The sequence below is a fragment of the Pelodiscus sinensis genome, chromosome 15 (genome assembly GCF_052426305.1).
Source record: "Pelodiscus sinensis isolate ZL-2025 chromosome 15, ASM5242630v1, whole genome shotgun sequence".
In the NCBI taxonomy this organism is placed as follows: domain Eukaryota; kingdom Metazoa; phylum Chordata; order Testudines; family Trionychidae; genus Pelodiscus; species Pelodiscus sinensis.
Window position 1 is genome coordinate 36,563,920 of NC_143066.1, and position 14,017 is coordinate 36,577,936.

The window sequence follows — 14,017 nt, forward strand, 5'->3', positions numbered from 1 at the left end:
AGGTGAAGGGGGGCAAGGCGGTGATGTACACGCCCAAGGGGCAGGGTCTGGACGAGCATGTATCCCCAACAGAGACAGAAGAGAGCGGAGAGAAAGTGAGAGGCAGGAGGAGGAGAAGAGAAAGAGAGAGATGGAGAGAGAGGCAGAAGGCGGAGGAGAGCTGAGAGAGGGAAGGGAGGCAGGAGGAGGAGGAGGGGGAGAGAGAGAGGGGGAGAGAGATGGCACGAGAGACTGGAGGCTCAGGAGAGAAGACTGACGTGGAGGAGACACCTGAAAATCCCATCTTAGGATGGGCTAATTGGTTAGTTAGTAATAATGTCAAACATTTTCCAACTTCAAAACAGCTTTGAGGTCTCGGGTGGAAGCTGAGGTTGGTTCTTATTTAGTTAATTCCCAGGAATGCATGTGCAGCTAGTTGGGTGACATTGCACAAAGGAACGTTTCAACCCTTCCCTCCTTGGCTTGGGTCCAAATGACGTATCTAACCAACGCGATGATCTTTTTCTCGACAGGCACCAGAGAAATGGAAGACCACAATAGCATTGTCCTCCCTGTAATTTTTGCCATAATTTGCCTGGTGGGAACTGTGGGGAACTGCATTGTGATCTATACCATCACCAAAAGACCCAAGAGAAACCACAACACAGCAGATGTCTTCATCGTGAGCCTCTCCATCACGGACCTTCTCTTCCTGCTGGGCATGCCTTTTCTCATCCACCAGCTTCTAGGGAATGGAGTCTGGCTTTTCGGGGCTACCATGTGCACCATCATCACTGCGTTGGATGCTAACAGCCAGTTTGCCAGCACGTACATTCTCACGGCAATGTCCATTGACCGCTACCTGGCCACCGTATACCCCATCCGCTCCGCCTACATGCGCACCCCTTGCACAGCTGCCTTGGTGATCTTGCTGCTTTACCTCTTGTCTCTCCTAACCATCGTGCCGGTGTTCATGTATACCCAGCCCATTGCTCTGCCTGGAAGCAAAGCCGGCTGTGGCATCATCCTACCCAACCTCTTGGTTGATATCTATTGGTACACGCTGTACCAGTTCTTCCTGGCATTTGTCATTCCAATGGCAGTCATCTGCATTGTGTACCTGAAGATACAGAAGCACATTTCATGCAAGGTACTGCCACTGCCCCAGAGGAACTTCAGAGCCAGGACTAAGAAGATCATGCGGATGGCTATCACCATTTGCTCTGCCTTTTTTATCTGCTGGGCACCCTATTATATACTGCAATTGGTCCATCTCAAAATCACCCAGCCCTCCATTATGTTCCTCTATGCCTATAACGTAGCGATCAGCCTGGGTTATGCAAGCAGCTGCATCAACCCCTTCATCTACATTGTGTTGAGTGATACGTTCCAAAGGAACCTGGTGAAGGCCTTCTGCCCAGGCCGGCAGGCCCGAAGGGGGGCTAGAAATGCCACTGGGAAAGTCGGTCCCTCTGTGAAAATAAGTCCTGTGCCAAATCAGGAAACTTATCTTAGCATGACATACTCTCGTAATATAGCTAATTGCATCTCTCTCTCTGTCTTAGTTCCTTAGCGGAAAACCACACGACTTTGCTCAAGGATGGCCAGGTGAGCCAAATAGGTGTCAAAGCTTTCTGGGGTTGTAGACACAAAGGAGCAAAGAGAAGGGTTAAGATTTGTTGTAAGGAGCACAGCCAAGAGGCTGACCTCCCGGGGGTACGCTGGAGCAGAACATCATTTTGGCCGAATATAAAAAATTCCTTACAGTGAGACCTACCCCTGAGTGGAATCTTGTTGTACAGGATCTCCTGGGAACCCCACTGCTTGAGTCTGCACTCCAGAGCACATCCAAAGGAGAGGTCTGCACTGACCGCCATAGCGCTTACCCACCTTTAAGGTGCCTGGTTCTGCAGTTATGGAGCTAAAGTCCATTGGACAACCCACCTGGCTTCAGCCAAAGTCTATTCTTCTAATTCTGCTCCCACGGGTGGTAGGGTGTGCTGGCTTCTGATTGGCTCGAACAATGTGTATTTTTAATCTTGTGGCTGGTTACCAATCAGCAATCCTGCAATTTAACTGTATGTTTGATACATATAAGCTTGGGGTTACAGCCACAGTTGGTAGTAAGGGGACCGATATATTGGGATAGGGAGACTGCAGCTCTAATAGATGAAACGTTGCTGTTGTTCCAGCTCACTGAGGGAGCAGGAAGAAATGGCTTTACCTAGTTGTTCCATTACAATAACTTTCTTTTTATAACTAGAAAGCTTGAATATTTAGTAAGTTCGTACTGGTCGCAAATATGAACTTCCACAATAGATATCTCAAACTGTAAATATCTTAATTGTTAAATATGATTGTGTCTAGGACTCTGTCTTACCCAGTATGCATTAACGGGTGGTCTCTTCTCTTTATTCTCATTATGTCATTAGGCTTTCTCCCTGTCAGTCGCGGGGCATGCACCCTTCTTTCACTCATGGTACCCTGCCTTGTGACTGTTCAGCGGTGTGTGCAATACAAACACAGATATAACCAGGAGCGGAGAGGGTGAGACACTGCAAACATGGGAAGAATAAAGGATGTGGATCCCACTATACAGATACAGGGCTACCTACACAAAGCCACAGCTGCAGGGAAAGTCTTGGGTAACCGGGAAATGCTTTGGCAGAGGTGGGGAAAGTTTTCAGCAGCTCCCCACAGCTGCTGAAATCTTTCCCCACTTCCTCCCTTCTGCCAGAGCCTTTCACTGACCCTTGTAGAAACACGCTGGCTATTTCTACACTGGCGGGTTCTTGCACCAGAAATATGCAAATGAGGCTAAGCACGGAATATCGCCGAGCCTCATTTGCATAGCTAATGAGCCGCCATTTTTGCGGAAGAGGCTCTTGCGCCAAAAGGAGCTGTCTACACTGCCCTTCTTGCGCAAGAAAAACCCTCTTGCGCAATGCCGTTATTCCTGAAAATCTGCGTAATGGCATTGCGCAAGAGGGTTTTTGTTGCGCGAGAAGGGGCAGTGAAGCCGCTCCTTCTGGCGCAAGAGCCTCTTCTGCAAAAATGGTGGCTCATTAGCTATGCAAATGAGGCTCGGCGATATTCCATGCTTAGCCTCATTTGCATATTTCTGGCATGAAAACCCGCCAGTGTAGACACAGCCATAGTGTGAATGCAGCCTGCTTTTCACAGTAGCTTGCGACTAGATGTATGCACACACCGGCACCTGATGAGTAGTGCAGATGTAGCCTTAGCAGAGGTGAGGAACCTCCCCCCACACTGATGTGGTCCCAACAGAGAAAGACCCTCCCCACATTCCCCTCACACACCAGAGCCTAAGGAAGCCCAGGCTAGTAGATTGTGTGTGCTCCAGCCCCATGGGAGGGGGCAGGAGGGCTAGATCACCAGTGCGAATTCTCCAATGCTATGGGGGAGCCCCGTGCCTCGGGGGCCAGACCTAGGCAAGCAGGGGCCACATCCAGGCTGTAGGTTCGCCACCCTTGCCTTAGCATATACATGCAGACAATCTTGGTCTGAATTCTAGTGCTTACGGCTGAGGAGCTGGGTAGGTAATGGACCACAGTTCCTGAGAGACAAGCCTACTGACCCTCCTACAGGCCATGATGGAGTCCCTCATTAGCATATTTTCTGCCACAAAAATGTGTAGTGTAGACAAAGCCTGGAATTTGCCAGATGCCATTGGTATTTTGATGGCACAAGACACACAGACGGTGCTGCACAACAGGCAAAGGGTGCCAGATACTAAAATGTCCTTGCTCTGAAGTGCTAACCTACTAAAGGCAATGGACCTTCAGCCCTAGAAAAAAGCATTAAAGAACGGGATGATCTTAAAGAATCTACCCAGGACACTGACGGTCCCTCAAGAAGCATAAAAATAATAGACAAAGTTATAAACGTGTAATCGACAAATGTGGCACCTACAGTATAATCTAAAATACACTGTCTCTAAGCGACTGATTTGATCTGATTTGATCTGAGGAAGTGGGTCTGGCCCACGAAAGCTCATCATCTAATAAACCATCTTGTTAGTCTTTAAAGTGCTACATTGTCCTGCATTTTGCTTCTAAGCGACTGTGATTGGTTTTTTTTAATACACTGAATTGGAGTTGTATTCCCCACCCCCAATTTAGAGTGGTCACTAATACAGTACCAAAAGAGAATTATGTCAGGCTGCGTTGTACATGGACAGTGTGGCCAAACAAGACATATCTGCATTGCTTTAACCATAGCAGCCCTCACCTGTTTCAGGCAAGAAGACAGCAGAAGATGGACATAGGAGGAAAGAACAAAGAATAACATAAATGACCAACTTCAAACTACTATGTGAAATCCCCTTACTTGGTAAATGCAGGAGCTCCTGTATCCAAAATACCCTAGAGAGTCATATCTGAAGAAACTCACTGTATCGCTGTTGGAGTCAAGTTTGGGATTTTTCCTCTGTTTAATAGGGTACCATGCATGGAATCCTCATGCAGTTTTGCTCTCATTGTTCAGAGGAGTTAAGTCATTTCAAGTGAGTAAAAATCTCCAGGGTATTATATTTCACTTGTGCTGAGTTATTTATCTCTGCTTTCAAATATTCCAAATCTGATCTATCAAGGTACTTACATGGCCACATTGTAACAAAGTACTAAAAACCCCAATATCTTTCTCTTGATTAATTTGAGTGTAGTTGTGGCTTTGTAGTAGAACAGTTCATTATAATGGGTGTTAGTGTTATAATTCAAAATGCACAATGATGATAGAGAACAAAAGCTAATGCATGAAAAAATAAACCGAGCAACATAGATTTGTAAAATCATTTATAAAACTACAAAATGATTAGGGAATGCAGTTACGCTCCAAAATGCTTTCTATTACCTTTATCATTCATATTTACAAAATACAGTGTTTATTGTGTAGACTTTACATGCATCAAGAATTATGGTAACGTAAGTAACTTGCTTTATTTAATATTACTGTGATGTGCAGTGGTTTAAAATTAGTTTTTCTTTGTGCTTGTTTTTCCACAGGCTTTTTAATCTAAGTGACTTATAAAGAGGGCTGAAATAATATTAATGCTGGTCTTCTCATGCTATTTGAAGTCAACATGTGCCTCAATATAGTCTCTCAAGTTGTTAAATAATCAGATGTCTCTCTATGGATTTCAGTTTTGGACACAAAGGATGGGGGAAAATGCCATAAGACTAGAACTTGTGTTATTTTGGACAGTATGTCTAAACTGCATAAAAATACTGTGGCACTGGTCGGCTTAATCAGGCTTGGACTGCAGGGCTAAAAATGGGGGCATAGATGCAGGTTGGCACCTGGGCTCTGAGACCCATGCCCACATCCAGACTCTCAGAACCAGGGCTCCAGCTGCAGCCCAAATATCCACGCTGCCATTTTATAGCTCTGCAGCCCAAGTCAGATGACCTGGGCCTGCTCCTGCAGTGTAGACATATTCTCTGAATGAAGGCCTCTTGTACCCTTATGCTGCAGCTGTCTGAGAACAGTGGGTTAGCTTTGGAGCTACTGCCATGTACAGTCATAAGAAACACTATTACGAGGCTTTCTACGGTAATATAACCAGTGAGAAAAACCTTCAATCAAATGTGAAAGTCAGCACATTATTTTCCTTATTTGTGCTGGTTACTGAAAGCCAGGGTATAGGACCCATTTAAACTGCCTGCCTGCCTCACAGCCTATCCTGTACTTTGACTAGACTGCTGAATTTGTGCTATCACAGGCATTTCATTGGGGGAAAGCTGCTACTGTCATCACAGAGTTATTTCTTTAGGTTACTGTGGGAATCAAGCATATGGAAGAGCTGGGCTAAGTGGGCAAGTGAAGATGTATCTTCAGCAATAACCAAGAGGATGCACAAATCCCAAAATTTTGCATAATGAGGGAGAGGTGCCCTGATTGCTACTCCTGGTAATTCCCTCCAGCAGTGGGTCTCAGTAATAGATTGGAGCAGGGGATTCCTCATTGCTTATGGCTGAATGCACAGCCTGTTTACTTGCGCTACTTGCTCTTTTCCACGTCCTCACACACAGATCTATTTCCTCCTTGGTATCTGCACTTGCTACTAGTGCCAATGAGCATGAAGCAAGGGGATATTAAACACTTCACTGTGTGTGAATTCTTCCCCCTAAAACAAACCTTTTGTTGGTGTGCATAAGCCTGATTTGGAGAAGGAGAGGAAACTGTAAAGGGAAGAGTCTTTTGGATTTTGCTTTTCTTAAAAGTATGAAACAATAGAAAACTGCTTTAATTGAAAACTATGGAAGGATTTACTCATATTGCATATCAAATATTTTAGCGAGCAAATTCTAAAGCACTTCCAAAAGAGAGTATAATAGAAGACTGTAGTAGCAGTATGAAGAAGAAACATTGCTTTTTCCAGGGAAAGTGTCTGATTGTTCCACTTTAGTCTCAAATTCCCTTCATGTATTGCAATTTGAGTTTCCTCCTTCTACTTCAAAACCGTTGGTAAACAATTTCAGGCCTGCTTTGATGTTTTGAACACATTTTTTTAAATGTAAACTGGAAAATTCATTAACTAATATATACAAAAGTTGATAATAAAAAGATATTTTGCAACATACCTTATGGCTTGAGCTTTCCAATTAAAATAGAATATCAATACAAGGAAGGTGCCTGTCTCTCATGGGCACCTTTGAAAACCTCCCCATTGTTTAATGTTTATGAATCCCCTCTGTAAGAGACACCACTGAAGGGTTCTGCATGTCAGCCGGGCTTACATCATAGCCCAGTTTCTTCATGTCTTTAGTCACCACGTTGAAGGAAATGGTCACAAAGCCTTGGGATTGCACGGTGGTCACTAGAAATAGGAAAACACCATTAGCTAGTTCAGCTGATTGAACTGGCATTAGACACCCCACAGAACACCAGGGTGGGGTTATTCTCAGCAGGCTTAAATAATCTTCTAAAGCTTTAACAAAGAAACGGAATGGTCAAAGTCTGGTCCATAGTCACAGAGGAATTACAGTCATTTACCTTCTCGTCCTTCTCCCTGAGCTACCACTTTTGGGTCCGTGAACTCTGGTCGTCTTCCCATGAGCCAACTTGGAGAAGGAGAAAAGAAAATAACTTACTTGGGGGTTGGGGGGGAGGGGGTGTCACATTTGTTAACAGACTTGTTGCAAGGAAGTTTCATTGTATACCTGGAAATAAAATAAATATCATCCCCCTCCCTGTTCATAGTAATTATTTCTGAGGGACGGAAGGTCGGTTTCTGTCAAAGATATTTTAACAGCACCTATCTTTAAGGATTTGAGGGAGACCTAATATTTTGTTATGCTGAGCAATATCTGTGTATATTAAAAGCATTTGCGTTCCATTAACTAGGAAAAGGTTATAAAAATACACACTGGACAGGGAAATCTGTGCAAGCATATGCTGTACCTTTCCTTTATAGCAGTGGTGGGGCACCTAAGGCCCAGGGGCTGGATGCAGCCCCTGGCCTGCCTGGAACTGGACCATTTTAGTAATCGTGTAACTGTTAAAAAATTGTTGTTGCTACAGGATTACTAAAAACCATGAAATCTAACATCCCTATTTTCTGAAAACATTTCCTGTGAAGTCCAAGGTCTCCATCAGTACTCTTAAACACCGATATTTTGTATTAGGATGGAGGAAAAAAAATGAGGGAAAAAGAACAATAAAAGTGTATATAAATGAAAGAGGCAGTTATTGTTCAAGAAAAACAACCGATTGCAACCAATATATACAGACACTCATTCTTAGAATGTAAACATGTCCCTTGGGGAATAGTCCAATTTTAATTTTAAAAACTTTTTATGCTGTATTTAACATTCTGCATCCTCATAATGATTGTTTTCATCATGGAGTAATTACAGCAGCAGATGTTGCTGAATTACATGAAGAAAAATAAGTGTAATATTAGTGAAATCTATTCTAGAAAGAAATTAATGTGTTCACTTCAAGTCTACATAGGAAAGCAGCTTTGTTTGCACTCTTACTCACACCATTTCATCAGTGGCAATGTTTTCTCTTTCGGAAGCCTCAGTGAATAGAAGGGAATGTGTGGTTGGTTGTGTTTGCCATTATATGGTGGCTACTTTTCAAAGAGACAAACAGCTCTGTCTTGGCAGGAATCCAGCAAATGCTTTTCAAAGTCATGCTTTCAAATGCATGGATAAGAAGAAGGATGAAGATACAGAGTATCACTCCAAGTAGATGGCTAATGCTACATTTTAAGGTAAGGCTTTATAAGTAAAGCCATATTGCCCATTAAACTCATGAGCAATGTCTTTACCCATACAGAAACTCACGCGTGTACACAATGACTAGACACACCATCAATTAAAACAAAAATGTCCCTTCTCATGTCATTAACATCACTTTTGATTATTACCTTGTCAATTTTTGCAGCTTAGATGTGGATTCTGGAACAAACATAGGAATGGTTCTTCTATGACTAAAATGGAATTGATAGAGAGATTGTATGTATTGATGAAATGCACCTACTACCAATTTCCAATACTCCTGTTTGTATTATAATAATGAAAGTACAAATACAGATTTAAAAAATGAGGTGAGACCTCCACAAGTAACTTGTAAGAATAAAATCAAACTTTCCAATGCACAGCTTGCATGGGAAACTTGCAAAGGGCACCAGGCCAGCTGGGGGAGCCCCTTAAACCTGGAAAGGTACAGTCCTCTCGGGAGATGAGACAGTGCAGAACTGAAGACTTGCATGCCCAGACACTCCAAAGCATTTAGGTGCCTATGTCCCACTGAAAGCAATAGGGGTTTGGTGCCTCAAGCCCTTTCAGGATCTGGGCCAGTTCACCTGCCCTCCCATCCACAAATTAAAACTAGCCCTATGCTGAATAAAAGGCATCAAGGCTCAGTTCTGATGACCCAGTGTCTGTCAGAGAATAGATTCCATGTCCATGGCATAAGCAAGTTATAGAGATGCTTGGGGGCATTTATTTTGGCTCTGATAATTTTACCTTCGAAAATAACAAGATGGAGCTAAGGTCAAATTATATCTGGGGAGGAACATCTCAAACAGAAATGAACCAACCCTTAACCCACCTTCCAGGTACGAATGGAACATGAACAGCTCCATAACCTCGGACGACATCATTTCCAAAAAGATCAGGGCCATAGACGCTTACTACTATTTGGGGCCCTTAAAAAGAAAACAGGTGTTAATATAAAGGGAGTTAAGGGCAAGGAAGGAGATGGATTTGGCCCTATAATTTCTTAAATGCATTACTAACCCGCTGTTATTTAACAGTAGCTGAAAGCAACTATAGATGGTCAAGAACTGCAGGTCCAAATATGTATTTAGTTACCTGTATTAGGGAACTACTAGCCAGCAGGCATAGGAAAGCAAACTGCTAATTGTACAGGTTGTACCTCCCTTAAACAGGACTCTCTGGTCTGGCAACATCTGTGGTCTGGCAGGACCACAGATGTTCCTGGACCACAGCACCCAGGTATAGGGAGGTCTGGCCTTGGGGCAGAAGCGCAGCAGAGAGGGGCTGGCAACTCAGCCAGGAGCCCAGTATTAGGAGGATTGGGGGACAATGCAGTGGGGAAATCTGGTCCCAGCAATTGGGCAGGAGCAAAGGGCCGGCCCTGGCTGCAGAGCCCTGGAGGTGGACAGGGAGCTCTGGCCCCAGCAGCTGCAGGGCCAGCAGGAGCTGGAGAGCTCCGGCCCAGGAAACGACAGCAGGGTGGGCTGAAGCACTAGTTGGGGGGGGGGGGGGAGTTTAGCAAAGGTCAGAAGGAGAGGGACCGCCCGTGGTCTGGCAAATCCCCTCGTTTGGGACTGGTCAGGCCCTGAGGGTGCTGGACCAGGGAGGTCCAACCTGTATTACTGAAATAGTGTAAAGCTTTCTGGCTACGTCTACAATGGCAAGATTTTGCACAAATACTCTTTAACCCAAGAGTTTTTGCGTTAAGAGTATTTGCGCAAGAGAGCGTCTACACTGGCATGTGCTTTTATGTAAGAGATGTGCTTTTGTGCCAAAGCATCTGTGCCAGTGTAGATGCTCTCTTATGCAAGAAAACTCCGATGGCCATTTTAACCATCGGGCTTTCTTGCTCCTGAAATTCATGTTGCCTGTCTACGCTGGCCTCTTGTGCAAGAACACTTGTGCAAGAGGGCTTATTCCTGAGCGGGAGCATCATAATTCTTGCGCAAGAAGCACTGATTTCTTACATTAGAATGTCAGTGTTCTTGCACAAGTACTCGTGGCCAGTGTAGACAGGCAGCAAGTTTTTGCGCAAGACCGGCTGCTTTGGCGCAAAATCTTGCCAATGTAGACGTAGCCTATGATTTCTATGATATCCCCATTTAGGAAAGGTAACAAAATGCATTACCTAAAAGCACCATCAAGAGAAAACACAAACTAGACTCAACAGAACAAAAGTCACAATATTAGTTGGTTTATCCTTTATTCACAAGGCAAAATGTGACACAGAGCCATGCATGTTTGTGATTTCCAATAACTGCTGGGCATAGTCTCCTTTATTCAGAAGGTCATGCCAGTAATATGTTATGGAGACTCACAGAATTGCTTTCAGCCTTCCATTCCAGAACTACAATCTTCAAATACCAAGTACCTGTATTCAGTCATACATTTTCTTAGTGGTTTACTTACAGCCATAGGGGTTGGTACTTTTGAAGGTAATGTCAATTGGAAAATTCCACACAAGGGCTTGCTGTGCATCTCTGTTTTTAGAAGTGATCTGAGATATTCCCTCTTCCAAACCCTAAAACAAAAGCTTACATATTGTATAAATACAAGCGGCTGATATTCACCCACACTATACAGAAAGTATGTATGCTTTTCATGTCTACAAAACTTGAATGCCTGCTTTCAGATAGACCAAGGGTGGACAATTAATTTCACAGGGGAGCCACTTAATGAATTTTGGTACGTGATCACGGGCTGGCTCCACGCCCAAAAGGGCAGAGCCTGGGGCGGGAAGGGCAGGGCTGGGGACTAGCCTCCCGCAGGATTGTCTAGGCCAGAGGCTTTGCATTAAAAACACAGCAAAGGACTTGTGGCTCCTGACTCTTCCGCTACTTTGTTGCCTGGTAGCTGCATAAGGTTGCTGCAGCCATTGAAAGGGCTCACAGCTCTGTCCCTTGCTGGGGTAGTGCCGTGACCAGGAGCCATTTAAATAGGATCCTGCTGCCTGAGCCATCGCCTGGAAATTCGGTGGCACAGGGAGCACAATATAAACAGAAAGCAGCCAGATGCAGTCCACGGGCTGGATTCAAGTGTTAGGGAGGCTGCATCCAGCCCCCGGGGTGCATCTTGCCTTGTCCCGAGATAGACCATCAAGGTCAAGCTCCAGTCCCTGCCCCAAAGAGCTTACATTTTTAATATCCAAAGCTCCTTCCCTTCCATCTGTGCATACGATATTTTGCATGTGCAAATACAGGGTTGGGCATGCAAACTGATGCAAAATTAAATCCATTTAAAATCTGACCCTTATTCATACTGCTTTGCCAAGTAGCTCATCCTATCCACATTTATGAAAAGCATTGACTGGATTCATAATAACTAACAATAGAAAGTGCTTTGATTATGTAAACCACAAAACAAGGGATAAGAGTAACTAAACCAATAACAACACACAGCACATACACAACATTCTAGTTTTTCGAAGTGCTGTACCAGATATTAGCACTTCCTCTGAAATGGGACAGAATAATTAATCTCACTTTCTAAATGAGGGAATATTAGAACTCAGAAAAGTGAAGTGATTTGTTTAGTAATCAGGGCAGAGATGATATTAGAATTCAGGATATAGTCCCAGTTCATTAGACCACCTCATCTTTCTAAGACAATGTAAAAGGAAAGACACTTGTAGCTCCCATCTCCATCTGAGGCTACATTTACACTGCAGAGTTTTTGCGCAAAAACTTGCGGAGCGTCCACACTACAAAGATGCCATGGACACTTGTGCAAAAGCACATCTCTTGTGCACAAGCACATGGCAGTGTGGACGCGCTCTTGTACAAGAAGTCTGCAGTGTAGACGTAGCCTTAGTGTGTGTATTTCCTAAGTTATTATTTAGCATTGGCATTAGAGTAACACTTAGGAGCTCCGGTCATGGATCAAGACCACTATTCCCTCTAATTTTTCCCACCCCTGAGCGGAATGAATTTTCTTATGGGCACCAACGGGTAGGTGATGCACACATCACCTTTGTACTGATGCACATAATTTATGTGGCAGGAGTCGAGACAAGGGGTTCTGATTGCAGGAGGGGGCTCGGGGCTGGGGCAGAGTGAGTGTGCAAGCTCGGGCTAAGCGTGTGGGCTCTAGGATGGGACTGAGGTTGAGGGGGTGGGACTGAGGGTTGAGGTACAAGAGCTCTGGCATGGGGATGAGGGATTTGGGGTGTAGGAAGGGAGGGCTCCAAGTTTGGAAAGGGGCTCAGGGCTTGGATGCAAAAGGGGGTACAGGCTTAAATGATTACCTGGTAAGCATCATCCTTAACGGGTGATGCTTACCAGGTAACAGTTAACCAGTGCTCAAGAGCAGCCCCCTGCCCATGGCCTGCCACAGACAGAGGGCTACTCCAGCCCCTGCAAAGGACGGAAGTAGCAGGGCTGAAGCAACCCCCACTTGGGGGGCAGGGGCTGCTCTTACCCGCCTTTAGTTGGTTAACCGGTTACACACCGTGTTTAACTCGTTAACCAAAGCAATGGGATTTCCCATCCCTAATACAGGCTGCAGTGTGGGCGGTGGGGGGCTCTGGGGGTGCAGGAGGGTGCACAGTGCTGGGGGGCTTCCCCGAGTGGTTCCCTGCTGGGGATGGTGAGGGGGGCCCCCTTCCCTAGGCTGGCAGCGAGGGGCTCCCCTCCCCGCGCCTGAGCGGGGCTCCACGGGAACGTAGCCCCCCAGCCCCAGGGACCATCCACCCCCCCCCCCAGCCTGACCTCGGGGGCGCCATGGCGGGGGGGCGCAACTCACCGTGGTGGGGGCCCAGTCGGGGCCGTAGACGAAGCAGAACTTGCAGTAGAGCTCGTCGCACGCCGGGAACTCGAGAGGAAAGAAAACCCGGTGAGTGGGGGGGGGGGGGGCTGAGCTCTCAGCCGGGGGGGGGGCTGAGATCTCAGCCGGGGAGGGGGCTGTGCGGGGGGGGGGCTGAGCTCTCAGCAGGGGGGGGGCTGAGATCTCAGCCGGGGGGAGGGTTGTGGGGGGGGGGGGGGCTGAGCTCTCAGCGGGGAGGGGGCTGTGCGGGGGGGGCTGAGCTCTCAGCAGGGGGGGGGCTGAGATCTCAGCCGGGGGGGGGGCTGTGGGGGGGGGCTGAGATCTCAGCAGGGGGGGGGGCTGAGATCTCAGCCGGGGGGGGGCTGTGCGGGGGGGGGCTGAGCTCTCAGCAGGGGGGGGGGCTGAGATCTCAGCCGGGGAGGGGGCTGTGCGGGGGGGGGGCTGAGCTCTCAGGGGGGGGGGGCTGAGATCTCAGCCGGGGGGGGGGCTGTGCGGGGGGGGGCTGAGATCTCAGCCGGGGGGGGCTGTGCGGGGGGGGCACAGGGCCACGCTCCCCCATCCATGCTGGAGAGCCCGGAGCGAGGCTGCTCCAGCGCGCCCCTCACCGTGGCCCCCAGGCGCCAGCCGGGCCGGGGCAGCGCGCGGGGCGGGGGGGACTCGCTCACCTGGGCGCTCTCGATCTGCCCGGTCACCATGAGCAGGAAGACCGTGGGGCCGCCGGCGGCTGCCATGGCGCCGGAGGCCGATCCCGGCCCGTTGCTAGGGGCCGCTCTCCCGGCCCGCCTTGGATACCGGACGGCGAGGCGGCCGGGACAAACTTCCTGCCAGCGCAGCGCGGAGAGCGGAGCGGGGCGGGGCGGGGCGGAATCTCGGGGATAAAACCCCGACACGTCACCCCAGGAAGGGGAAGGGGAAGGGGACTCCCCCAGCTCAGTAGCTCCCCCAAGGAGAGGGAGCCCCCCCAAGGAAGTGGGGGGCAGCCCCCAAAGGAGAGGGAGCCCCCCCAGGGGAAGTGGGGGGCAGCCCCC

General features: G+C 47.4%; 1 protein-coding gene and 1 pseudogene across 1 annotated transcript; one reads left to right on the top strand and one right to left on the bottom strand.

Annotated features, from left to right (window-relative positions):
- The first annotated feature begins 258 nt into the window (after positions 1-258).
- Positions 259-2,126, top strand: LOC102443639 (melanin-concentrating hormone receptor 1 pseudogene; annotated as a pseudogene).
- Positions 2,127-4,776: 2,650 nt separating this feature from the next.
- Positions 4,777-13,814, bottom strand: B9D1 (B9 domain containing 1). Its single transcript, XM_075899789.2, has 7 exons — positions 13,655-13,814; positions 12,969-13,037; positions 10,638-10,749; positions 9,061-9,157; positions 8,375-8,437; positions 6,994-7,061; positions 4,777-6,817 (listed from the first exon to the last, which is right to left on the bottom strand). Exons 1-7 carry the CDS (start codon positions 13,718-13,720, stop codon positions 6,672-6,674), a joined length of 621 nt encoding a protein of 206 aa, XP_075755904.1. The 5' UTR covers positions 13,721-13,814; the 3' UTR covers positions 4,777-6,671.
- Positions 13,815-14,017: the final 203 nt, after the last annotated feature.